The sequence below is a fragment of the Macrobrachium nipponense genome, chromosome 42 (genome assembly GCF_015104395.2).
Source record: "Macrobrachium nipponense isolate FS-2020 chromosome 42, ASM1510439v2, whole genome shotgun sequence".
In the NCBI taxonomy this organism is placed as follows: Eukaryota; Metazoa; Arthropoda; class Malacostraca; order Decapoda; family Palaemonidae; genus Macrobrachium; species Macrobrachium nipponense.
The window spans coordinates 50376114-50401819 of NC_061103.1; the positions used below are offsets into that span (position 1 = coordinate 50376114).

At 43.1% G+C, this 25706-nt stretch overlaps 1 protein-coding gene across 3 annotated transcripts in view; it reads right to left on the minus strand.

The window, feature by feature from the left end:
* LOC135213203 (cell division cycle protein 23 homolog) overlaps nt 1-25706 on the minus strand; it is a 98555-nt gene that overhangs the window by 41429 nt on the left and 31420 nt on the right. For 2 of the 3 annotated variants that reach the window (XM_064247177.1, XM_064247176.1), the window contains exons 2-4: nt 16174-16345; nt 15815-15992; nt 14192-14371 (exon numbers count right to left, since the gene is read on the minus strand). In XM_064247177.1, coding sequence (XP_064103247.1) covers nt 14192-14371; nt 15815-15992; nt 16174-16329 — 514 coding nt within the window. In that variant the 5' untranslated portion in view covers nt 16330-16345. The remainder of the gene's footprint in view (nt 1-14191; nt 14372-15814; nt 15993-16173; nt 16346-25706) is intronic. The other variant, XM_064247178.1, reaches the window with a different exon arrangement.

Below are 25706 nucleotides of genomic sequence, written 5' to 3' on the forward strand. Positions count from 1 at the left end.
CCCCTCTCTCGCTCCCGCCGTGTTACACCGAGACCTTCCTCCCCCCCTCCCCAGTTGCTCAGCCACCTCCCTCGCTATACGAAAGGAGCCTTCCGTCGCAGCCGGGCACCTTTGGTTATAGATTACTGGCTCCGCTAGCGGGCGGGGCGGGCACCTCTAGTGGTCGGTTGCTTGCCTACTATATCCTTACATCTCTCCCCCGCTACCGGAAGGGAGCTGCTTCTTACCCGCGCACTCTTCTAGTAGACGGGCGGAGGGAGGTTTGTATTATTATTATTTTAAGGATATACCCTAATTTTACAATGAATTGTGTAATATGATATATTTTTATCTACCATCCCCGCCATTTTCCGTCGTGGTTTTCATTTACCACCACTCCTGGTTGGTTTCCTTTTGTGTCCCCGCCATCAGCGGAGCTATAGCCTAGAGCACACAACCAACCTAGTTACCACACGTATTTTGGCGGGGCTCTGGTTAATCTAACTTTATCGCTCCGGCACCAGCGGAGCACCTGTTAGACTGTAAGTGTTTACCTGGTACTCAGTATCTTTCCACTTACAGGCTACCAACTGTCAGGTCCCAGCGTGCAACGCGAGTTGTACGACCCCTGCGGACACGATGAGTGCAGGTCTCACGCCCCTGTGCCACGTCATACAATGAGATGATCGTCTGGCACCCAGAAGCCTGCGCCATTTGCTACGACCTTGGTTGGTCAGCTGGGAGATGGGGTAAGTCCGTTATAGGCTTCCTTATCATTTTACTAACAACCCTTAGTCATAAGCTTGTTAACCCCGTTCCGCCACTGGAAGCTAATCCCGCTTTTCTTTCAGGCTACGTGGTGTGAGGGAAGTCGCCCTCGCCACCCTGAAAGCGTGGGCGTGGGCGGCTTCGGGAAGAACGCCGCCAAAGGCCAGCCCTACATTCTGGATAAGAAGCTGGCGTCCAGATCTTCCCGGCCCGGGCAAGTCGACCGGTTACGTTGACCCCTTGTCCGCTGCCCCTCTGATAGCCTCCATCCAGCAAGACCTCCAGCAATCCTTTGGGGTCGTAGCCTCCCAGGAGTCGGTCCCGGACGTCGCTGCCCTGGACCTTAACATCGAGCCTATGGCGGTAGGGGTGGATGATTTGTTGGTTGAGGTAGGTGTGTCGGCGCCCAAGGTCTTTCCTTGGGTGGTCCTGGTTTATATTCTCCTGTCCCTTCTTCCAGTGCTTCATTTCACGGCTTTGTGGGATCTGAGGTCCCTACCCGCTCTCCCGCTCTCTCTGTACCCCCAAAGGTGAAGGGACAGAGAGAACCGAAGACTCTGGCCAAGACAACTTCGAGGAAGTCGTCTTCGTCTTCTTCGGCTAGGAAGTCGTCGACTTCCTACGCCGATGCGGTGAAAGCGAAGCCGAGCTCTTCTCACGAAGAGCTCTAGAAGCAAGGCTTCTAAGGAGAAGGCTCGCGCTCCCGCCGAGCCAGTGCCTTCTCCCGCCCCACCGCTTCCACTCCGGCTACGCCGGTAGGAGGAGCAGGGCCTAGCACCTTTGATCCCTCTGCTTTCTCAGCAGTGGTGATGCAACAGTGGGCGAGCTGGTTGGCTCGCAAGTCTCCGCCCTGGGGACGAGATTCGAGCCAGATGTTCGCACCAGTTGTCGAGCACTCTGTCTCAATCAGGCCAATCAATCCAAGGACCTCTCTAACAGGGTTAGAGAAAATGAGGACCGAGTAGCTGGGCTATCTCAGGTTCCTCTTTCAGTCTCCCCAGCGCCAAGCACTGGGATTCTCCAACTCCCGCCATACGAATCTCTGCCAGCTTTCTCCATGGAGAACCCATGGAGAGTAGCTGCCTACGCTCCTTTCAAGGATGGGATGATCTCTATCCCGGAGTGTGGGACTCGAAGGATTGAGGACTTCGAGTTTTACCCTCCAGGTCTGACGCAGCCTTTCATTGGTTATGCTAGGCTGACCGTAACGGCTCTCACTAGGGAAGACAAGATCTCTAGAGAGTCGGTACTATACAGTAGAGATCATGCTCAGCGGGAATGGGTTCACTGCCTTGAGGACTGGGAGTGTACGAATACTAAACTCCAGGCCTACAAGAGTCCCTTCACTATTTTCGCGACGGAAGAGGATGTTTCTCTTCCGTTCGCCACGAAATTAGTGGAGAAGTCCCTTCAGGCAGTCCTCAAGGATGAGCCCATCCCACAGTTGAGGGAGGCGGAGTCTACTTCTCCGCTCTTCCCAGCTTTCGGAGAATTGTGGGAGAACTTGCCAGCTACATTCACGCTGGGTAAGCTCAAACGGACTGCGCATGGACCAGTTCGGCGAGAAGCTACCAAGACTGCCGGATTCCCTAATCCAGGCGGAGTTTGATGCGCGAACCAGGTTTGGCAGGTCCCTCAATTCCTTTATAATTACGGTAAATGGCTGCCCTCCTCTTATGCTACGGGAACCGCTGTTCAAGATTTTGGCGAAATCTCAGTTCCAGACGGTACTAACGGACGCTTTTGACTTCTTCCAGGCTAGGAGGAACTGCCTGAAAGCATGTTCTACAAGAATGTACTATTAGGCATGAGCCGAATAGACTCTTGGCCTCTAGCATGTGGGAGCGGATCTCTTCCCAGAGTCCGCTGTGTCAACGAAGTACACCACGAAGCTGCTAGGCTCAACCAGAGCCTTAGAGCTAGGTGGGGTATTTCCTCGAAGAGGAAACCAAGATTCCGTTCCCACTGCTGGTACAAGAAACCGAAGAAGGTTGGTAAGAGGTTCCAGCCGTATCAGAAACACCAGCAACAGCAGCAATTTGTGCAGGCGGTCCCAGTTACCCAACAAGGACAACCTGCTAGTTCGAAGCAGAACCAGCCTATCCTCCTGTTGCCCCCTCAATCTCAGCCATCCACCTCCTACGCTATCTCGCCGGCCTTCAACCCTTCATATGAGGCTCAAGGCTACAAACAGCCGAGAGGTAGGGCGAGAGGTTACTTTCGTCAGCGTGGCGCAGGAAGGGCGACAAGGAGCAGGCAGTTCAGAGGAGGGCGTGGTGGCCACCCGCCCATCAACAATGAGGCTCCCCAGGTAGGAGGGAGGCTGTTCCTCTTCCGCCACAGGTGGGGGTTCAGCAATTGGGCACAGAGCATAGTGTCCAAAGGATTGGGCTGGAGTTGGATCAAAGATCCTCCTCCAATCAAATCATTCCACCAGATACCGTCAGAGGAATTGACAGATTACGCGGAAGAACTCCTTCAGAAAGGAGCTATTGCGAGAGTCAAGCATCTAAAATTTCAAGGTCGCTTATTCAGCGTGCCAAAGAAGGCTCAACAAAAAGAAGGGTAATCTTAGACTTGTCAAAGCTAAACTCTTTCATTCGTTTGCGACAAGTTCAAAATGCTTACCCTCTCCGCAAGTAAGGACCTTACTTCCGCCGTGGAGCCCGTCACATGCTCCATCGATCTTTACAGACGCATACTATCATATCCCTATAGCCAGGCACTTCCGCCCATTCCTAGGATTCAGGCTAGGAAATCAAACATTCTCATTCAAGTGATGCCCTTCGGTCTGAATGTAGACCCCCAGGGTATTCACAAAAATAGCAGAAGTGGTTGTACAACAATTGAGGGCTCAGGGAATCATGGTAGCAGCATACCTCGACGATTGGTTGATCTGGGCACCAACAGTCGAGGAATGTCTCAAAGCCACCACCAAAAAGGTAGTTCACTTTCTGGAACATCTGGGGTTTCCAGATAAACAAAACGAAATCCAGACTTACTCCGGAATCTCGTTTTCAGTGGCTAGGAATCCAATGGGATTTGTCTTCCCACAATCTGTCAATTCCAGTGGCCAAACGGAAGGAAATAGCAAAATCTGTCAGGCAATTTCTAAAATGCAAACAAACGTCAGGAGAAACCAGGAGAGAATCCTAGGATCCCTTCAGTTTGCGTTCGGTAACAGATATCCTTCTGAAGGCAAGGCTGAAAGATATAAATCGAATTTGGCGGTCAAGAGCAAACTCCAAATATCGAGACAAGTTGTCAGTAATTCCACAGATCCTCCGCAATCAACTAACGGCCTTCCTTGGTCAAAAGTAACAAAGAACTTAGCCAAGAAAGTAACCCCTTCAATAATCCCCTTCCAGTGTTAACCATTCACACGGATGCATCCTGTCCGGGTGGGTGGGGGGATACTCTCAATTCAAACAGGTTCAGGGGACTTGGTCAGTTCAATTTCGCCAGCTCCACATAAACGTGTTGGAAGCAATGGCAGTATTTCTTACTCTGAAGAGACTGCTTCCCCCGAAGAAGTCTCATCTAAGGCTAGTTTTGGACAGTGCAGTGGTAGTTCATTGCATCAACAGAGGAGGGTCCAAATCCAAGCATGTGAATCATGTTCATGATAGCCATTTTTGCATTAGCAAACAAACACAAATGGCATCTGTCTGCCACTCACCTGGCAGGAGTAAGGAATGTGATAGCAGACGCCCTGTCCGGTCAGTTCCTCTGGAATCAGAGTGGTCTCTAGACGACGGGTCATTCCAGTGGGTAAGCCTGAGAGTCCCAGGTCTCCAAGTGGATCTCTTCGCCTCACAAGCGAACCACAAGCTCCCTTGCTATGTGGCCCCCAACCTGGACCCTCTGGCTTATGCCACGGACGCCCTGTCATTGGACTGGAATCAGTGGAGGAGATTTATGTTTTCCTCCAGTGAATCTTCTCTTGAAAGTCCTAAGCAAACTAAGGTCTTTCAAAGGGATAGTAGCTCTGATTGCACCGGACTGGCCCAAGAGCAACTGGTATCCTCTTCTTCTGGAATTGGGTCTCCGACCTCAACGGATGCCCCAATCCCAAGCTATCACAATCAGTACAAATGAGGACTGTGTTCGCTTCCTCAGGAATTCTCCAGACCCTAACTTTATGGACTTCATGAAGTTTGCGGCTAATAAAGATGCTGATATTGATCCACAGAATATTCTCTTCCTAGAATCAGATAAAAGAGAGGTCAACCCATTAGACAATATGACTCAGCTGTTAAAAAAATTAGCATCTTTCTTGAGAGAATCGAACACCACAACCATGACAGTTAATCTGGCTATATCCTGTTTTCAGATCCTTGTTTGAAAAAGGTTTAGCAGCTAGCACTATTACCACTCATAAATCAGCTTTGAAGAAAATCTTTCAAGTAGGTTTTCAGATAGATCTGACTGAATCTTATTTCACATCTATCCCCAAAGCCTGTGCTTAGACTTAGACCTTCTCAGAGGCCTACTACAGTTTCATGGTTCTTTAAAATATGTCCTCAAAACTAGCTTCAGATACGACAACTCATCTTTACATTCATAATGCTCCTAGGAAGACATTATTCTTATTAAGCCTAGCCTCAGGAGCTAGAATTTCAGAACTGTCGGCTCTATCCAGGGATGCGGGTCATGTGGAATTCCTCCCATCATGGAGAATTCTACTTGCTCCGGATCGTAGCTTTTAGCCAAAATGAAGATCCTCTTGCAAGGTGGGCTCCTTGGAAGGTTATCCCACTTCCACAGGATCCTTCTCTCTGCCCAGTATCAACTCTTAGAGCCTTTCTATCTCGTACTTCTTCAGATCCTCAGGTGCTCTCTTCATGAGAGAAAAAGGTGGTACTTTGTCAGTTAAAAGGTATTAGACAACAAATCCTTTACTTCATTAAACAAGCCAACCCTGAGTCATTCCCAAAAGCACATGATATGCAGGGGAGTAAGCCACCTCAAGTAATTAATTTTTATTCTTTTCAACATATGAACTTTGAGGATCTTAGAAAGTATACTGGATGAAATCCCCGACAGTCTTTAAACGGCATTATTTAAAGTCCTTGGAATCTTTAAAGTTTTCAGCAGTAGCAGCGGGAAACATTGTTTCCCCTGATACTGTATAGTAGTTGTAGTATAGATCCAGGTCTCCTTTCTACCTACATCATCCAACATGCCTCACCCTATCGCCAGGGCTACTCGAAGAATCATAGCCTTAGCCGTTGAATCATATAGTGGATTGTCCCTTATTTTTTGCTAGGGACATCCACACTTGTACTGATAATGTACTTCAGTGTACCTACCCTTATTTTTATGCTAGGGTAGGACACATGTGTTTTGTATATGTTTTGCCATACTTGTATTAATGATGGACTTCAGTGGTACCTAACCCTTATTTTATGCTAGGGTAGGACACAATGAGTTTGTATATTTTGTAAATATGTTAGTAAATCCCTTTTTGTTTATATTACATGCTCACTGTAATTTACTGTAATTACCATTTAAGTACTTTAAGATTACTAACGTTCTATTGTTTTACTGTTTAGGTATAAGTTAGTTTAAGTGCTTAGTTTGTATGCTGTAATTGATTTACTTATATTATATCCATCATTTTACACTGTTTTTTTTTTCATTGTCCCCTTTTTTCCCAATCTTGTCTGTTTCTCTGGTACTCTTTCATAGGCCGACACGAGCTGAGCCCAGAAAAGGGATTTTGACGAAGGAAAAATCTATTTCTGGGTGATTGGCTCGTGTCGCCCTATGAAACCCCCCCTTTATGGTTTGTTCCCCCCCTTGCAGGACAAGATGTTTTTAGATGTTTTTAGATTAAGGATGTCCGCTAGGGGCGCTGCTGTCCGTGGCGTCCTCTAGTAGTAGTAGTAGCAGCTGCATCGCCCGTTGGTATCAGCTCTCTCTTGGGGGGATTCTGATTGGAAGTTCTAATTGGTGATTGTCTCGTGGTAGTGTTCCACACTCGCCCCAATATTATCATACCGACACTTCTTTTAAGACGTGAGCGAGTCAGTTTTACTGACATTTTCTTAATTTTGTTTTTCTCTGGTAATTTTAGGTTAATTTTACCTAGAAAGAATGATATTAAGGATCCTTTCATAGGGCGACACGAGCCAATCACCCAGAAATAGATTTTTCCTTCGTCAAAATCCCTTTTTTTGGAACAGTGGCGGACAAGAACGAACATGATAAAACATCCTCTGACAACGTGGAGGGTAGTTACAAAAGCTGCCTTAATTTGTATCATATTTATGTACAAAAATAAAAATACCCTATACGTAATATATTTTCATACACATTTTAAACATAAGAGCATGACACATCGATTGCTAAATTTGCACTCTTTTTAACTCTATATTTTCGGAAGAGCGGCAGGCAGCTGCTTACAAGAATGAAAATGAAAAAAACATTGTATTTGATAACGTGAAGCGCAGTTTCAAAAGCTCCCTTGGTATCATATTTCTGCGCAGAATTAAAAATACCCTTTACATAATACATTTGCATACACATTTTAAACATTAAAGCATGAACATTTATAAAATCGACACATCGATCGCTAAATTTGCACTTTTTTTAACTCGATATTTTTGGAAGAGCGGCAGGAGGCTGCTTACATTAATGAACATGAAAAAACATCGATAACATGAAGGGCAGTTTCAAAAGCTGCCTTTGTATCACATTTATGTGCAGAAATAAAAGTACCTATACATAATACGTTTTCATACACATTTTAAACATCAAAGCATGAACATTTATAAATCGACACATCCATAGCTAAATTTGCACTTGACTCAATATTTTCAGCATAGAACAGCGTCAAGAGGCATATATTTTACCCTAATACCTATGTAATAACTCTCAATACAATTTTTTAATATCATTTGCATAACCTTTATGGGCTGAACGGTTTTTTCTCAAATGTATGTACTTGTTAGACATAACGGCGCTGGCGGCGCTACGGACCAAAAACTGTGCCGTAAAAATACCTTAAGACGCCTTATTTTTTTAATGAATATTTTTTATGACAGCCGTAAAACCGATTCGTCATTGGGCAATTGCGCCGCTAACCGCGGGCCGCCTGTAAATGGATCTCTAATTCCTTCCATTCTATAAGATAAAACTTCAGTGCTCCAACAGGGTAGAGCACTCTTTCTTCATCTTCCAATCCTAGAATTCCTGTCAGACTTTTAATTCTAGAGGATCGGGGGCATGGTTTGGCGGCATTCCTGTTCTTAGCGAGAAATCCTAACGTAATTGAACATAGTGCATCATCTGCCACAAAACCGACTCTTCTGTTCATGGATTGTGTTTCATTAAGTCTCTTGGCCATTGCAAGAGCCACTAAGAAGAGTCTTCTTTGTTAAATTGCTAAAAGGGACTGAATCAATGGGGTTCGAACTAAACTAGTGAGCCACTCTAGCACTTTGTTTAAATTCCATGAGACAAGTTCCATGTTCCTTTTCTTTGTATTGAAGGATTTATTCCTTTTCTTTGTATTGAAGGATTTAATTAAGTCTAAAATATCTTGATTTACCAATAAATTGATTCCTCTATGCCTGAACACCAAACCAAGCATCGCTCTCTATCCTTTTATGGTAGATGATAATCCTTTTGCTTCCCTCAAAATTAAAAGGAAATCTGCAATATCTGTTATAGATGTTTTAGTAGAAGAGACTACTATTGATTTTGCACCAGTTTCAGAATACTGTCCACTTGCTCTGATATACGTTAGTTCACGATTTATGTCTGCACCTGGAAATAGCTTTTGAAGTCGCTCTCGAAAACCCTTTTGCTCTGAGAAGACAACTTTTGATAAAAGTAGTTGAAATGGAGCTGTCTGAGAAGCTTTTTCTTTTGAGGTAGAAGTCTTGGAAAATCTACCAGTAGACTCATTAGTTCTAGAAATCATTTCCTTTAACAGCCAAAATGGTGATATGAGGATCACCGTTACATTTAGATGACGATGGAACTTGTTCAATACTTCCCTGATCACTGGGAATGGGGGAAATGCACAGATGAATTTGTCGGACCAATCGAGTAGCATGGCATCTGTTGCCCATGCTAGAGGACACGGAATTGTGAGCAAAACAATGGCAGTCAAAACTTTTATCAACGTCGCAAATAGGTCCAACGTCAGTGTCCCCCAAAGTTTCCACAGGTCTGGACAGACAAGTGGATCTAAAGTCCATTCTGTCTGAATGACTTGGTTCTGGCGGTTCAGTTTGTCCACCACAAAGTTCATTTTTCCTCGTACAAACCTAAAGACCAATGATGTCTGATTCTGTTTCACCCATATGAGGAGGTCTCTCGCTACACTGCAGAGGGAGAAAGAGCATGCTCCTCCTCGCTTGCTTAAGTAAGCTAGAGCTGTCGTGTTGTCTGAGTGGACTGCAACTGTCCTCCTGGACACTACTGAGGAAAAGGCCATCAGACCCATATGAACTGCTCTTAACTCCCTGACGTTTATGTGCCAATGCAGCTGATCCATTGACTGTGTCCTGGAGATTTCTTTGCCAGTGGAAGTAGACCCTTTCTCCAGAGGGGCAGAAAAAGAAGGGCAGATCTCTGAATCGCTATTACTCCTTTTGTGGTATATGAACACCATAGCTCCCTCTTCTTCAAAACTCCTATGGCATAGAGGGAGGCAAGTTCTTGAAAGTCATCTCTCACTCCTTTATCTTTTCACGAAAGTATGTCAAGGAGATTCAAGATGTCAGCTGGTAAATCAGGATAATCATGGACTTTGTGTGCAAGAAAGCCTATTGCCCAATCAAGGAAACTCACAATTTCTATTGTCCAATCAAGGAAACTCACAATTTCCAAGACTTTAAAAAGATTCTTAAGTAAATGATCCACCTCAGCTGACAAGAATATGGTCTTGGCTGTAGATGAGGCTGGAGAAGTCTCAGTGGGAGGAGGCAGCCGCACCCAAGGATGGAACCTCTCCTGTCACATAGTACGAATCCTTCTCTTCAACAGACGAGATGGTGGGTAACTGAAGTGATATTTACCAAACTCTCTTTTCTCTGACAGCCAGCTTTCCACTTCTTTGAGAGCCTTCCTTGCCAAAATTGAAAGAACCATTAAGGTAAATTGGCAGTCTCTGCAGGCAGACTCCTTAATTGAAATGTCGACGCTGGAGACGAAGGCGCTGCAGGAGAGAAGCAAGATGGGTAGCTCTGGAACAAAAACCTCAATAAAGATGCGTAAGCTGTAGGAAGAGTGTCTTCTTCTAATTCCTTATCCTGCTCTTCCTCGAATGAAGACACTGGAGACGTTGCTAAGTCCTTAGTAGCTGTTGATAGTTTCTTCAAATAACCTAAAATATCGTCCAGGTGCTGCTTAATCGGGGCGAGCAAAGGATCCAACAACCCTGAAGGTTGTTGTAAAGGCATTGGTGCTGCAAACTCTGTTCTCAGTGACCGATTTCTGTCATGAGAAGTTACAAGCAAAGGAACAGACGAGTGTTTAAATGCTTCCAAGGCTTAACCAAATACGTATGTGTCCGTAAGCTGAAGAAAGCTCTGAAATCTTAAACTGGTTTGTTGTATCTTAAACTGGTTTGTTGAATGAGATGGTGCGAATCTAGGTGAAACTGTACGCTTGGAAGCATGAGGGAGCTCTAGCGCCAAAGAACATCCAGGCACAAGTGGGTGCTCAGGCACAAGCAGCCGCTTAGGCGCAAGTGGTGGCTCAGGTGCAAGCAGCTGCTTGGGCACAAGTGGGTGCTCGAGAGCAAATGACAGCTTGGGCGCAAATGAGCGCTCAGGAGCATATGGGCACTCATCAGAGCGGTGTAGCGCCAGTTGGTGCTTAGACCCTAACTGTTGATCCGAAGCAATCTCATTACCTGATTCTACAGGTGTTACAGCATGTTTACGGTTCACAATCACTTAACGTTTGTATGAAAGTTCATTTGGAAAACACTTTGGGCTCTCCCAAAAGCTGCATGAGGGAACAGGTTCTTTGACTCTTTTGCAAGGCACCTGAGGGGAGCATGACACTTCTGCTGACCTTTTCAATGGTCTTGACTTGCCACTGTTGCACCATTGACGTCTCTTGGAATGTACCTTTCCACTGGCTATCCGTCAACACCTGGACATTTCCGGCAGGTGCGACTGAGGGGCAGACTACCCGGGGGCAGACACCACCGACCTCCCTTGGGCTTCCGGTATAGCTTCTCCCTGGTGTGGGGGAGTAAGTTAAGGACCTTTGCCCAAGAGAATCGGCGGGGCAAGTAGCTAGCTCCTCCACTGTCACTTCACAATCACTCACAACACTTTTATCTTGTAAAAAAGCATTCAAAGAAGCCCCAATCTGAGCTACTGTAGCATTGGGTTCGGGAGTGTGGGAGCTGGGTCCAGGGTTAGGTGGAAGAGAGACAGGACTATTAATGGGGGATAAAGCAGAGAGAGAGAGATATTATTGGCAATTCAGCAGGAGATTTAGCCGATTCCTGACTAGCTAAATATTTTTCCCTAGCATTTGTTTTTCTCTTTCAGCCCTTCTCTAGTTTATTCAAATGAGAATTTAATATTTTTCAGTCTTTAATTCCCCAATTCTTTCACTCATCACAAGACAAACTAGCTGATCATATTTGTCCTATACAAGATGTACACTTAGTGTGGGAATCATATTTTGCTGAAGTTAGTTTAGTATTGCAGCCTGTGCTACAATAGTGAACTTGTGTCAGACATACTGCAAATTAACAAGTCGAAAAGCTAGTCTTTATTGTGAATCGTCACTATCAGGTCAAAATAAGAGAAAATCCTATATAACTAATTGACAAAAGGCTACCAAAACAAATACTTCACCAATTTGCAATATACTCCAACCAGATCAATGAAGAAAGACTTTCAAAATTAACTGCTGCTCACGGCCGTCACCAAAATTAACTGCTGCTCACGGCCGTCACCAAAAGCCGGCAGAAACAAATTGGTTTTCTCTGCTCAGTTGTTCTTCTCTTTCCCCAAAGTGGGCGGGGCCATTTACCAACACTTAAAAACAAAAGATTCGCTACTGCGAATTTCAAATTTTTTAGCTCCTGATACTAGAAACTTTTAGCTCTGTAATTACTTGGTAAGTTACAGAGTAATTACAGCTCTGTAATTACTTGGTAAGTTAAAAACTTGAGTTAAAAGTTTATATTTTACTTGTTTATTACAAGGTAAACTAAATCTCTTACATTTTACAATAGTATGTCAGCTGTAATTGCAATTTTGCAAAGTACGTATATAGTAAAAAAAATATTAAATAAAACATGTACAATTCACTTAAAGGTACTACATCACCCCCACCCCAAAACATCCTGTTAATATTTGTCCATAAATATACTTAGGGACTGTTGCTGATTTTAGTTCTTATCTTTTTTATATGTGAGCTGTAATTGTAATGTTGCTAAATAAAGTAAAACAGAATATTAGAAAGAAAACGTATATATTAGAAAGAGCATGTATAGCTCACTAAAATTTGCAAATTTTCATGAGTGTCTTGGAAAAGAGGTCCTGCACAGGTTTGGAAATATTTAATCAAACTTCCTGTGGATGAGTAGCACAGAAATTTTTAATCTTTTTCTTATACCATTTGCATGAGTGTAACTTCCTCTTTCCAGTAATGTGTTTTTTTTCTAAATTGGCCGACCTTTAAGTTTGCCCAATTTCAGGGTATTGTTAATGCATACATACAGCCTGGCTTGTAAGGATTAATCTGGTCTTACCTCACTAAATATAAAACAAATAAAAACATTAATAGCTTTGTTTCTACTTGCTTCAAGTAGCAATGAAAAATGGCTGAAACTTGACACTCAGGCAATAAAATTTGCAATAGTTATCTTTTACGAAATATATTTATATTCACCCAAATGATATACTAATTTATTTCATGTATAATACACGAAAAGCTAATTAAATGTCTACTTGAAGCTGAAATAGTTATGTAAAAATAAAAGAAAACTTCGATGCAGAGAACTTGATCAGAGCATTCAGCTTCTCATTTATCAGCTCGACATCATTTTTGAGATGTTCAATGACATCATCATCAATCGTGTTCCCCCATTCCATCCATCACCACCAAATTGATAACCCTCTGTACCTTGCCATTAATAGCTGGCCAGCCTTAAAGTACATAACTCACATCCTCCCTCCACAGGTTAATCAAGCAAGCATTCACCATTTCTGGTTTGAATTCACCAACTGCCCCCCAAGATATACTTTACAGCTTCAACAATGGTAAATGCCTTCCAGCAGTCCATGATGTTCATGTCACAGTTGGCATCGATGGCTGCATGGATCATATCAAGGTCTGCTGAATGTAGGCAGTCTTGACACATCCAATGATGCATGGATTGTGAGGCTGGATAAGTGCCGTCATGTTGGGAGGCTTAAACACAACTTGCACAGATCATCTGTTTTTTTGATGGAAATGGATTGAGGATGGCCAGGAGAAATATCTATTATCCCCTTGACTTTGGGGATGAAGCATTTGTGGAACCACTGAATCGCAGTGATCCTACCTTGGAGTTGTGTTCCCAGTAAAAATTAGGACTTTTGTTCTTCAGAGCACAGATTTTTTTTTTTTTTTTTTTTTTTTTTTTTTTTTTTTGCTCAGTACATAATACAACTTACTTCTCATTGTAATTTTAATATTAGTCGTGGCCTGTTTCATTTAGACCCTTGTATTTGTAACATGTTTAAGAATGACCTCAAAGATATAATTACAGAATTAAATACAAATCAGTTGCCTTAGAGATATTTTCTTTGTATATGTAAGTTTAATATGTTTTGTGAATAAGTTTTTGTTTACCAAAGATCTGAATGTGGTCAGCTGTCGCCCTGTATAATCCTTTAATTATCTTATCCCTGTGTCTGAGCAGTTGGACTTAATCTTTTTGTTCTTAAATTGTACCCATGTTTATGCTTGTTTGGAAAGGTTACTTATTCTCCAGGTGTGTTGGATTCTAGGTACTAATCTCCTTATTATCCCTATCAGTCAGTTATACAACCTTTCTTGTACTCTAAATTTCTCATGTAAGTCAATTTATCTGCTAAGTAAAGGACGTTGAGTCCAAAGATCTTGCAGAAACTGCGTTGTTTATCTTTCCTTCATGGCTTATACCTTTATATAACAGGTCTTATATGAAGCAAATATTCATTCATAATATACACTGACATCTCTATTGCTCTTAGAATAGCCTATAAGTTTCTTGAAGTCTAGAAAGATGAGCTTGGGTAAATGCCCCATTGAGAAACAAGTTTCTGTAAATAATAAAATATAATGTCAGGAAAAAAGAATATGTAATGCACATTTAGAGCATTCTGATACAATATTCATATATATTTTTAAAAAGTATAAAAATATGGATTACTGAAAATACTAGCACATAACCATACTTTGCATTTGAAAGAATGTTAGCAAAATAACTTACCAACAACACAACATGTCTCCATACGATATTTATCAACCTGCACAACACGATGAGCTAGATGTGACAACTCTACTCTCATTTCTTTCACATATAATAAATTTGAATACGTGTCCAAGTTATCTAGACGGAAAGGATCTATAGACTCCAACTCTTTGAATATTGTAACAGCTTGATCCACATCTGAAAAAAATGTTTATTTTTATTAATTCGTACTGGTTCAGGACACCCATGACTTTAAAATGAGAGTACTGATTTTAAGAAAGTACAGTACTAAACTGAGAAATTTAGTAAACTAGCTTTCAATCAAGCTCTACCAAACCTTCTCAAAGTAATGAATTTACATAAAGAATACAGTAAATACTATGAAATTTATACAAATACTTAGAACCTACAGCATAGGAAAAATAAGTGCTACAAAAAACTATAGTCTCACACCCCTTTAGTATTATGAACTTTCAATATGGTTTTTATTAAATTTGACATTCCTTATTTCAGCCACAAACTAAATTAAAGTGAACAGAGAAACATGATTTTGGTGTGGTTACTATGATTTCAAGCTCTAGCAGATCAACTGTGAATGAAAATAATGTTCACCTTTTCCGGCTTGAAATTTGGGATGGCTACTGAATTTGCCTGTCTTTTTTCATCAGTGAAACTATCACGAATGTGCAATTGGTATATTCAACATTTCATGACGTGAAATCATTGATATACAAGCAATAATGAACCTCAATACTGTATACAGCACATCAAGTTACAAAATATTTTAGAAAACATAAAAATGACCTTGTGATTATAATTCATACATTTGCCCACCTGCTTCTGAATGCTATAAACACTAGCCAGTGAAGGCTGCATCCTAGAAATGAATGACCCATTGGTATTTTTATACAAGCATGGGGGCACTTTTAAATGCTCCCTCATTACCATAATTTCCCACATGAAAGTATTAATCATCTTGTGTGCCATTCCTCTCGATATATGAGGCATTCTACTGAGCAATGTTTGTAAATCTAATGGAATTTTGCTAATTAAGACACTATCTTCTACATATTCTACATATGTCAAGCTTCTATCTGTATTGTAATCTAAACTTTCCTTTCCAAAACAGATAGCTTTTTCATTATAAAATCTATAACAGGGGCAAACAGAAATGGTGAAATAACATTCCCGGTAGCACCCCACTTTTTACGGCAAATTCACTCGACACTTAACAACATTAACTTTCAACCCTCTTCATTCATGGATAATTGCAATTAGCTTTACACATTTAACAGGAATTCTATAGTGACGCGAGACCTTCTATCATATTGGTGTCTAGATGCTGTCAAATGCTTCTCATAATCAACAAGGCCATCTGAGGATTTTTAAGTACCAAACATTGCTACAGAATGCCTTAACACAAACGTTCAATATGTGCAATCGCTGCCTTTCCTGACATGTTACTGAAGATCATATTAATACAAAATCAACCAGAACTGATATCATGTACCAAATCTCACATTTTTTAAAGACTAAAATCAAACGAAAAAGTTTATCGCTGATGAACTTTTTGTGTTATAAGAAGTTTAAATTACCCATTCCCACAGCCTTTAAATTGCAGCAGAGAGCAAAACAAAGTACCTCTTTGGTTATGATGTGTGATCGCCACCTGGGCCATAATATATGTTGAATGATGAAGTCCTGCCTCTTGCAGACTTGAGTAGATTTCCAATGCTTCCTCATTTAACTGAAGCTCAAGGTAAGTGTGAGCATAAAACATCTTCCGCATCCAATGGTCAGGTAACTTGAGAGTACTTAGCTGTTTATATAAAATGTTAACAAAAAATATAAAAAGATGAAATGCAGCCAGCTCTTATAAGTTACATTTTACCTACAACAATTTTTTAAAAACTTATTTATATTCAGTATTTATATTTTTTCATAAATCATGAAAAACACAATAATTCCACACAAAAACTTTGGTTCTTTAGGAAACTCACCATCTCTCTATCGGTTATAAGCGCAGCTAACTCTAACCAAGCACCCCAGTGCATGGGCTGTTCATGTAAGGACAGGCATAATACATCAGCTGCCTGTCGAGTAAGGTCGAGGCGTTTTAATACAACACCGTACAGCCATAAGAGCCATGCATCCATGGTAGACTCACCTGATCTAAAAATACCCAATGCATGAGAAAAAAACTAAAAAAAAAAAGCTAATTAAAAACTGTATTATAATTCACTATGTTTTCTTATACAATCTTTATAAAATAAACTTCATACTTATCATAGGCTAAAAGTAAATTTGTCATTTTACTGCCGTAACAATCAAACTTCTGTGAAGCACTTCTGGAATGTCCCCAATACAGTAATCCCCATGTATTTACAGGGGATGTGTACCACAACGCCCCTCCTCAATAGTTAACACCTGCCTCTATAAACGCTTATACTGTAACTACCTATCTTTCTAGTTCAAATACCTAATGTATATACCTTAAAATAACATCCTGCATCAAGTACGTATACCTTAAACTTTAATCTTTGAAATATTATTAATATAATTTTAAAGTCATCTTAAACATTTTACCCTTAAAAATATACTTCTAACCATTCCAGCCAGTGAGAGAGAGAGAGAGAGAGAGAGAGAGAGAGAGAGAGAGAGAGAGAGAGAGAGAGAGAGAGAGAGAGTATATCTTTCTATCAACCACTCCCCCTTTCTGTCTACCTAACCATCTCTCACATTTTGAGTATTTTGGGGAAGAGAGGAGGATGGAGAGAGAGAGAGAGAGAGAGATGAAGAGAGAGCAGAGAGCAGAGAGAGAGAAGAGAGAGAGAGAGAGAGAGGAGAGTATATCTTTCTATCACACCTCCCCCTTCCTGTCTACGCTAACCATCCCTCACATTCGGAGTTTTTAGGGAGAGAGAGAGGGAGAGAGAGAGAGAGGAGAAGAGATGAGAGAGAGAGAGAAGAGACGAGAGAGAGAGAGGAGAGAGAGAGAGAGAGAGAGATGATGACAGTTATGCCTTCATCCCTCCCTCTAAATGCAGACAGTAAAAGATCAGGGAAAAGATTTATTGGATAAAAATCTTTCAAATTCACTATACACATTTTCGTTAATGAATTGATATTCTGCTGTGTTTACATTAATATTAATATTTGAAAATTAATAAATCATATTTCTGGGCTGACCTGTGTCGGCCTGTGAAATGGTTCCTTTGATACTATTTCTGAAGAATAAATATGCTATTCATCCTAGAGAAAAAAGAAACAATATAATGCCAAGATAAATGGCTCGCTCACTTCTTATAGAAGTGTCAGTATAGTAAGGAGCGAGTGGAATCACTACCAGAGGTCCCTTGCCATTTAGCTTCTTCCTTCGACAAAACCCGAGCTTCGGAGGAGCCGTGCTACAGCTCCGGTCTACTACTACCGTGAGCGCCTCCGACGCCTGAGACGTCATTCCTTTCGATAGCCTAGCGTTACACCAGACGTTAGAATTTTTTCGGTGTTGTGTTTCGCTCTATTTTGGACTATCTTTTGGATTATCTGTTTATTTTCAAGATGTCTTCAGCTTCTGCTTCTAAGTTAAGTACTGTTTGGGTTACTGATCTCATTTTATGATGATCTTCGTGTTTTATACATATTAGGAGCCTTATCGGCCGGTATGCCTCTCGACCGCTTGGCGGTACGGGTTATCTCTTTCGGTCTTCCATACCGTTAGGGATTTCCCTTTTTCTCAGTACTTTAGATATGGTTACTTATACATAGTCTCTATATCTTTATGCAGAAGTTTTTAGTTAGCCTCCACTGGGCACGTCTGACCGCACGTTTTCGGACCTTAGTCTAGCTACGCCTTACATTGTTAGGAGTTTTATCAGTCACGATTTGAGAGTCATATCATCTTAATTATTCTGATGTTCTCTCTTTCCTTCTCTAGTTTTCCTGATTATTAAAATAATATTATAGGTACTAGGTTGGCTAACATACACCATGCTTTGGTATGGCGATTAGCTTCCTTGTTATAATTTATTTTACCGTTAAGTTAGGCTTTCATACCCCAATTGTCGATTGGTTGATTAGCCTGCCCCCCGTTTTTCTTGAACTAGAGGTTAAATTAGGCTAACATACCCCTTTCTTCGGATCGGCGATTAGCCTTAATTTTCTGTTTGCTTAGCTTCGTGTTCCCCGTGTTAGTCTAGCTTTAAGATATCACTTAATTTTATTTGATTGATTATTATAAGTAATCCTATTTATATCAGTGATATTGATGTTGTTCCGACGGTTCTTCCCCACCTCGTGTCTTTCACCTGGCTGGGAAGATCACCGGTTGATCGCGGTGAGCCACCCGGTTACGGGGTCCCCCTCCCGTCCCCCCATTCCCCCCCTCCATACATTGCCATCCACGTCGATGGGTGATGACTCGTTTCTCACAGCTAGCGTCCGATCTGCATGAGAGGGGGTGACTCCAGGGACTGGTGGGGATCTCCCTCCCCTACTGGTATTCTCACTCATCAACGTGCCCTCGGGGGCTCGGGACCTCCTCCTCCCCCTTCTTCTCCGTCCTTAACTGGCCGCTCAGGGGGAGGGCTCCCCTACCCCACGTACTTCCCTACCCTTTCCCCCTCAGTTCAGTCCGGCAGGTGTCTATCCGCCGCTACCGAACATAGAGAGGGGGGAGGGAACCACTGGGCTTCCCTAGTTTTTTTTCCATTAGGATAGTTCACACCAGAGCACTTACTGATATAATGGGTTTTTATTTTGTTGTTTTATTTTGTGTTATTTAATGTTTAGATCTTTGCGTTACTCCGGGGGTTTTTTTTTTTTATTTCCGCCTCTGTACTACCCTTGCTTCGTTAGAAGTTTGACATTGCTCACTCAATATTAATAAACCTCCGGGCCATACGGAGAACTCCGGGCCCTACGGAGTCTATTTTTTAGTTCATATGACAAGTGAGCTTAGGCGGAGGCAGAGACTTTCTTCCTCCTTGTAACTTTTCTATGTAATATTCATACGTAGATCTCTATCCGTCGGTCCTACTCCACACCACGGATAGTTTTGCATATTATACACCGGAGGTTGTCATTGGACTCATGTATCCTTTGACTTACAGATGTTGTGCCAGGAGATTGGGTGCAATGCGTCCTCCAAGACCCGTGCGGCCATATAGTATGCCGTTCTCATGCAGGATGTGCAGTGAAAGTGGAAGATTTTATTGTTTGGCATCATGAAGCTTGCCAAACCTGCTACTTGCTAGTAGGAGATGCCTCACTAGTAGTAAGTTTCTTAGCACTTTCTTCATTCATTCGTCACCTGGAATATTCTTGTTGTTATTATACCTTTCACATATGAGACACATATTCATATAATCTCAACACAACAGACATTCCTCCCCTATCCTTTCCCTAAACTCTAGACCCTTTTTTACAGGGTTATGATGAAGAAAAGAAGAAAGCTTTGTCGACTCTCAAAGCTTGGGTAGGGGGTTTTGGCCGGAATTCGAAGGGCCGCCCCTACATTCTTACCCAGGATATGGCGGACCTAGTATTCCCAGGAGCCAAGAAAGGATCAGTGGTGGTTACCCGATAGCGGCCGCCCCTTTGCTGGCCGACCTTCAAGTCATGATCTCCCTACAGGAGGGGGATTTCCCAGAGGACGTTGCAGAAGACGTTGCGGCAATGAACCTCGACGTCGAACCCATGGCTATTGACTCCATGGGTACAGGTAAGGGTGTAGTAGGGGCAGCTTCTGTGGGTTCTCAGGGCCCTTTCTGAACCTTCCCTTTCTCCATCACCTTCTACTGATCCTTCTACTTCCATTCTTTCCGGGGCTTCACTGAAGAGCAGCGGCTGTCCGTCCTAAGGCTACTTCAGTGATCCCCAAGGCTAAGATGACCGAGGGAAAACTTAAAAAAGTCTCTCCCCAAGAAATCGGTCATCCTGACAGACACTGTAAACTCCGGTCTCCACCACCCCGGATCAGTTAGGTCAAGGGAGGCCTCTTCCTCTGCGTCGAGGGTCCCCCAAACATAGATCACGTAAGGATCGGGCTCAAGTCCCTCTTTTTGATCCCGAATCCTTTTCGGCTAACATTCTGGAGCAGGTGGAGTGATCGTAGGGGCCTTGGTTGACAACAATGGTCGGCTCGGTGCTCTCCCAGCTCTCCAGTTCTGTTACGTCTTCCGGGCCAGTCGATCCAATCGCTGGCGGAAACGGCTGGCCGCTCAGGAGAATGCCATCGCCAGGATCCAAACCTCGATCGCGGCAGGTTCCCCTATATCTGTGCCACCCTTCTCCTCTTCCAATGCCAGATTCCAGCCAACTGCCGGAATTCAAGGTGGACCAACCCTTGGAGGATCGCTTCGTATGCCCCGTTTGTCAACGGAATGTTGACAATCGAAGCATAGGAACTCGAAGGCGTGAGGACTTCGAGTTCCACCCCAGAGACCTTCAACCACCATTCATTGGCTACGTCCGACTAACGGAAGCAGCGATGATGAGAGAGGACAAGGTTCCCAAGGAAACAGTGATCCTTCCGAGGGAAGGCACAGCAGACTCTAATGAGAAGTCTGGAAGAATGCGGGTGTGAAAACACCCGCATCACAGCCTTTAGGAGTCCTTTCACCATTTTTACTCAGGTGGAAGGGACTCCGCTACCACTGACCCTTAAGGTAGTGGAAGCAACCTTTCAGGCCGCCCTGAAAGACGAGCCCCTGCCTCAACTACGAGAGACGGAACCCACCTCTCTCTTAGTCCCAGGCTCCGAGACGTACTTCGAGGGGGCAGTTCCTACTTTCTCAGTAGGAAAACTAAAGGCGGACTGTGCCACCTCTCTCTTTAGTGAGAGACTCCCCAGGTTGTCGGACTCTCTCATCCAGATGGAGTACGATGCCCGGACTAGGCTCGCGAGAATCCCTTTCCTCCATGACTATGGCGGAGATGACGGCTCTTGTATACCAACAAGAGCCGTTATTTAAAGTTTTGGCTAAAGTCTGCTGCACACCATGCAGTGTGACCTTTACAACTTCCTCATAGCCAGGAGAAATTGTAGGAAGCACGTTCTGGCAGAAGCTACTATCCGCCATGAACCGAATAAACTGATTGCTTCCTCAATTTGGGGAACGGAACCTCTTTCCAGCACCAGTAGTAGCAGAAGTCCTTCATGAGGCTTCTAAGGTTAACCAGTGCCTCAAAGTCAGGTGGGGACTGGTAGCAAGCGGAGGCAGGAATCTTCTGGTCCTAACCCAAGGAACAAGAAGAAACCAAGGAAGTTCTTCTCCCTTCCAGCCTTCTCAACAAACGTTGGTTCAGGCAGTCCCAGCATCACATGGGCAACCATCGTCGAAGGGTCAACAAACAACATACCTTGTTCTGACCCCTCAGTCCCAGCAATCTCAACCCTCTACTTCGTTTGCTGTCTCGCCAGCCTACAATTCCAACTATGAAAGCCAGAACTTTCAGGCTTTCAATAGGTTTGCGAGAGGCAGCAGAGCAAGAGGTGCCTCTCGATTCAGAGGATCCGGCAGGGCTGCTAACAGAGGAAGAGGTTTCGAGGAGCAAGAGGTGGCCGCCCCTCGACAAACCAGCAGTGAGAGTCCCAAGGTAGGAGGGAGGCTGTACCTCTTCCGCCAGCGGTGGGGGTTCAGCCCTTGGGCTCAAAGTATAGTAACAAAGGGACTAGGTTGGAGTTGGCTAGAGGGCCCTCCTCCAACCAACAGATTCTATCAAGCACCAACAACGGAATTGGTAGAGTATACCGAAGACCTCCTTCTCAAGGAGTAGTCTCAAGAGTCAACAATTTAAAATTTCAAGGACGCTTGTTCAGCGTGCCAAAGAAAGACTCGGTAAACCGAAGAATCATCTTAGACTTGTCCCATCTGAACTTATTCATTCATTGCGACAAGTTCAGGATGCTGACCGTTTCGCAGGTACGGACCTTACTTCCCCGTGGGGCCGTCACAACCTCTATAGATCTTACAGATGCCTACTATCATGTTTCCCATAGCCAGACACTTCCGTCCATTTCCTAGGCTTCAAAACTAGGCAACAGATCCTACTCCTTCAAGGTAATGCCATTCGGGCTCAACATAGCCCCCAGGATCTTCACCAAATTGGCGGAAGCAGTAGTGCAAGAGCTAAGGAAACAGGGAATAATGTTATTGGCTTATCTGGACGATTGGCTTATTTGGGCAAAGAACCCCAAAGAATGCAAAGAAGCAACGGTCAGAGTGATCAAATTCCTGGAACATTTAGGTTTCAAATAAACAAAACCAAGTCCAGACTAACACCGGAATCTCGATTCCAGTGGGTTAGGCCTTCAGTGGGGACTTACAATCGCGCACACTATCAATTCCGTCGTTGAAAAGGAAAGAAATTGCAAGAGCTACAAAACAATTTCTCAAACGACAAACAAACATCCAGGAGGTGCCAGGAGAGGATCCTGGGCTCACTCCAGTTTGCATCAGTCACAGACGTTCTGCTCAGAGCCAAACTCAAAGATATAAACAGAGTATGGCGCTCAAGAGCGAATTGCAGATCACGGGACAAACTAGCCTCTATCCAGCGATCTTACGGAAACGTCTCCGTCCCTGGACGGAGACAAAGAAACCTTTCAAAAGCAATTCCTCTACAGTTTCCCCCTCCATCATTAGTGATCCACACAGACGCCTCACTAACAGGGTGGGGAGGATACTCCCAGTACGAAAAAGTTCAAGGAACTGGTCGTTAACATTCCGCCAGCTCATATCAATGTACTGGAGGCCATGGACAGTATTCCTCACACTGAAACGGCTCCGTCCGCCCAAGAACTCACATTTCAAATTAGTTCTGGACAGTGCAGTAGTAGTACACTGCATCAACAGGGGCGGATCCAAGTCAAGCCACTTGAACCATGTCATGATAGCCATATTTTCTCTGGCAAGCAAAAACAAATGGCACCTGTCAGCCCACTCACCTGGCAGGAGTCAAGAACGTAGTAGCAGACGCTCTATCGCGCTCCGCTCCGTTGGAATCGGAGTGGACACTGGACAGGAGTTCATTCAATTGGATCAGTCTACAAGTCCCCGGACTCCAAGTAGACCTCTTCGCCACGGAGTCAAACCACAAACTCCCTTGTTACGTAGGCAACCCAACCTCGATCCTCTAGCATACGCTACGGATGCAATGATCCTCGATTGGAACAAGAATGGAAGAATATTTACCTCTTCCCTCCGGTGAACCTTCTCATGAAAGTTTTAGACAAACTCAGGACATTCAAAGGCCAAGTAGCTCTAGTAGCTCCCAACTGGCCCAAGAGCAATTGGTTCCCTCTACTCCTAGAGTTGAGACTCCGACCACTACAGATTCCAACCCCAAACTAACCCAGTTAGTGCAAACTCAGACTGTGTCCGCTTCCTCAAGAATTCAAGAAAACCCTAACTTTATGGATTTTCTGAAATTCGCAGCCATGAGGAATGCAGAAAATTGATCCCCCAGAATATCATTCTGGAATCAGATAAAAGAGAATCTACTCTCCGGCAATATGATTCATCTGTCAAGAAACTAGCAGAGTTCCTTAAGTTGTCAAATTCTCAAGTCATGACAACGAACCTAGCCATAACTTTCTTCAGATCATTGTTTGAGAAAGCTTAGCAGCAAGCACTATCACTACGACCAAATCAGCTCTTAAAAAGATCTTCCAATTTGGTTTTAGCATAGACCTTAGGATTCGTACTTTACGTCCATACCAAAAGCTTGTGCTAGATTAAGACCATCAACGAGACCTAAATCAGTCTCTTGGTTCCTAAATGATGTCCTCAAACTGGCCTCGGACATTAACAATGACTCTTGCAATTATATATCCCTCCTGAGGAAAACCCTATTTTATTAAGTTTAGCCTCCGGAGCTAGAATATCAGAACTGTCAGCCTTATCAAGGGAACCAGGCCACATTGAGTTCCTCCCCTCAGGGGAAGTCCTCTTATCCCCAGATCGCCATTTTCTAGCCAAAAATGAAGACCCACAGGACAGATGGTCCTCGTGGAAAAATCCTACCACTACCTCAAGACATTTTCCCTTTGTTCCTCGTCAAACTCATTAAGAGCCTACCTAGGCAGAACAACTCTGAAATCTTCAGGCCCATTGTTCATTAGGAAGGAAGGTGGTACATTATCCCTAAAAGGGATCAGGCAACAAATTTTATACTTCATTAAACAGGCCAACCCTTTCCTCGGGCCCACGATGTTAGGGCGGTGGCCACATCTATTAATTATTTCCAACACATTGAATTTTGACGATCTTAAGAAGTATACAGGCTGGAAATCTCCGACAGTTTTCAAACGGCACTACCTAAAAACCCTTAGAAGCCCTCAAATTTCCAGCAGTGGCAGCTGGAAACACAGTTTCTCCTGATTCTTAATTTTACTATAACTTCTTGTAGCCTTCCCTTCTACCTGCCCCATGCACCTTACTTAGTTTAGTCGCCTCCATGTATTGGGTTACCTTGAGTTTTGCTTTTGTTCATCATTCTAAATTGGATCAGTTCCATTCTTTTGTATATATCAACTTATATCCTGTCTTCGCCTAACCTGTATTGTTATTGTTTGTTGTTAGGCTAACTAATTTTAAGTTATAACCCGTGTTTTAGGGCTTACACTTCCCTTAGGGTAAGACTGTTAATTTTAGTTGATTTATTATACTATTAACTTACAGTGTTTAACTTTACCTTCTTAATTTATCTGTACTGTTCCTCAAGCTTGGTGTTTAGCATTCTCTGGTACTATTTCACTGGCCGACACAGGTCAAGCCCAGAAAAGGATTTGGACGAAGGAAAAAAATCTATTCTGGGCAACGACCTGTGTCGCCCTGTGAAACCCCACCTTGTAGTTAGATTATCCTCACCCAGCTTACCCAAGCTTGGAGGCTATCTTCAGGAATGACGTCTCAGGCGTCGGAGGCGCTCACGGTAGTAGTAGACCGGGAGCTGTAGCACGGCTCCTCCGTAGTTCGGGGTTTTGTCGAAGGAAGAAGCTAAATGGCAAGGGACCTCTGGTAGTGATTCCACTCGCTCCTTACTATACCGACACTTCTATAAGAAGTGAGCGAGCCATTTATCTTGGCATTATATTGTTTCTTTTTTTCTCTAGGATGAATAGCAATATTTATTCTTCAGAAATAGTATCAAAGGAACCATTTCACAGGGCGACACAGGTCGTTGCCCAGAAATAGATTTTTCCTTCGTCAAAATCCCTTATTTAATATTAGTAAATCATTTATTTATCATACAAAACAAATAAACATACATATTACATATGCATAAAAATTCCCTCATCTCAGTAAGAGAGAGAGAGAGAGAGAAGAGAGAGAGAGAGAGAGAGAAGAGAGAGAGAGAGAGAAAGGAAGAGAGAGAATTATTTTTATTATTAATATTATTTAATCTTGTTAAACTTAACATTAATATTTGAAAATTTGTACTGTAAATTATTATTTCAACATAAAATATATATGTATGCACAGTGCAGTACTATTTAGTCATGAAAATACGAAAATACAGATTACTG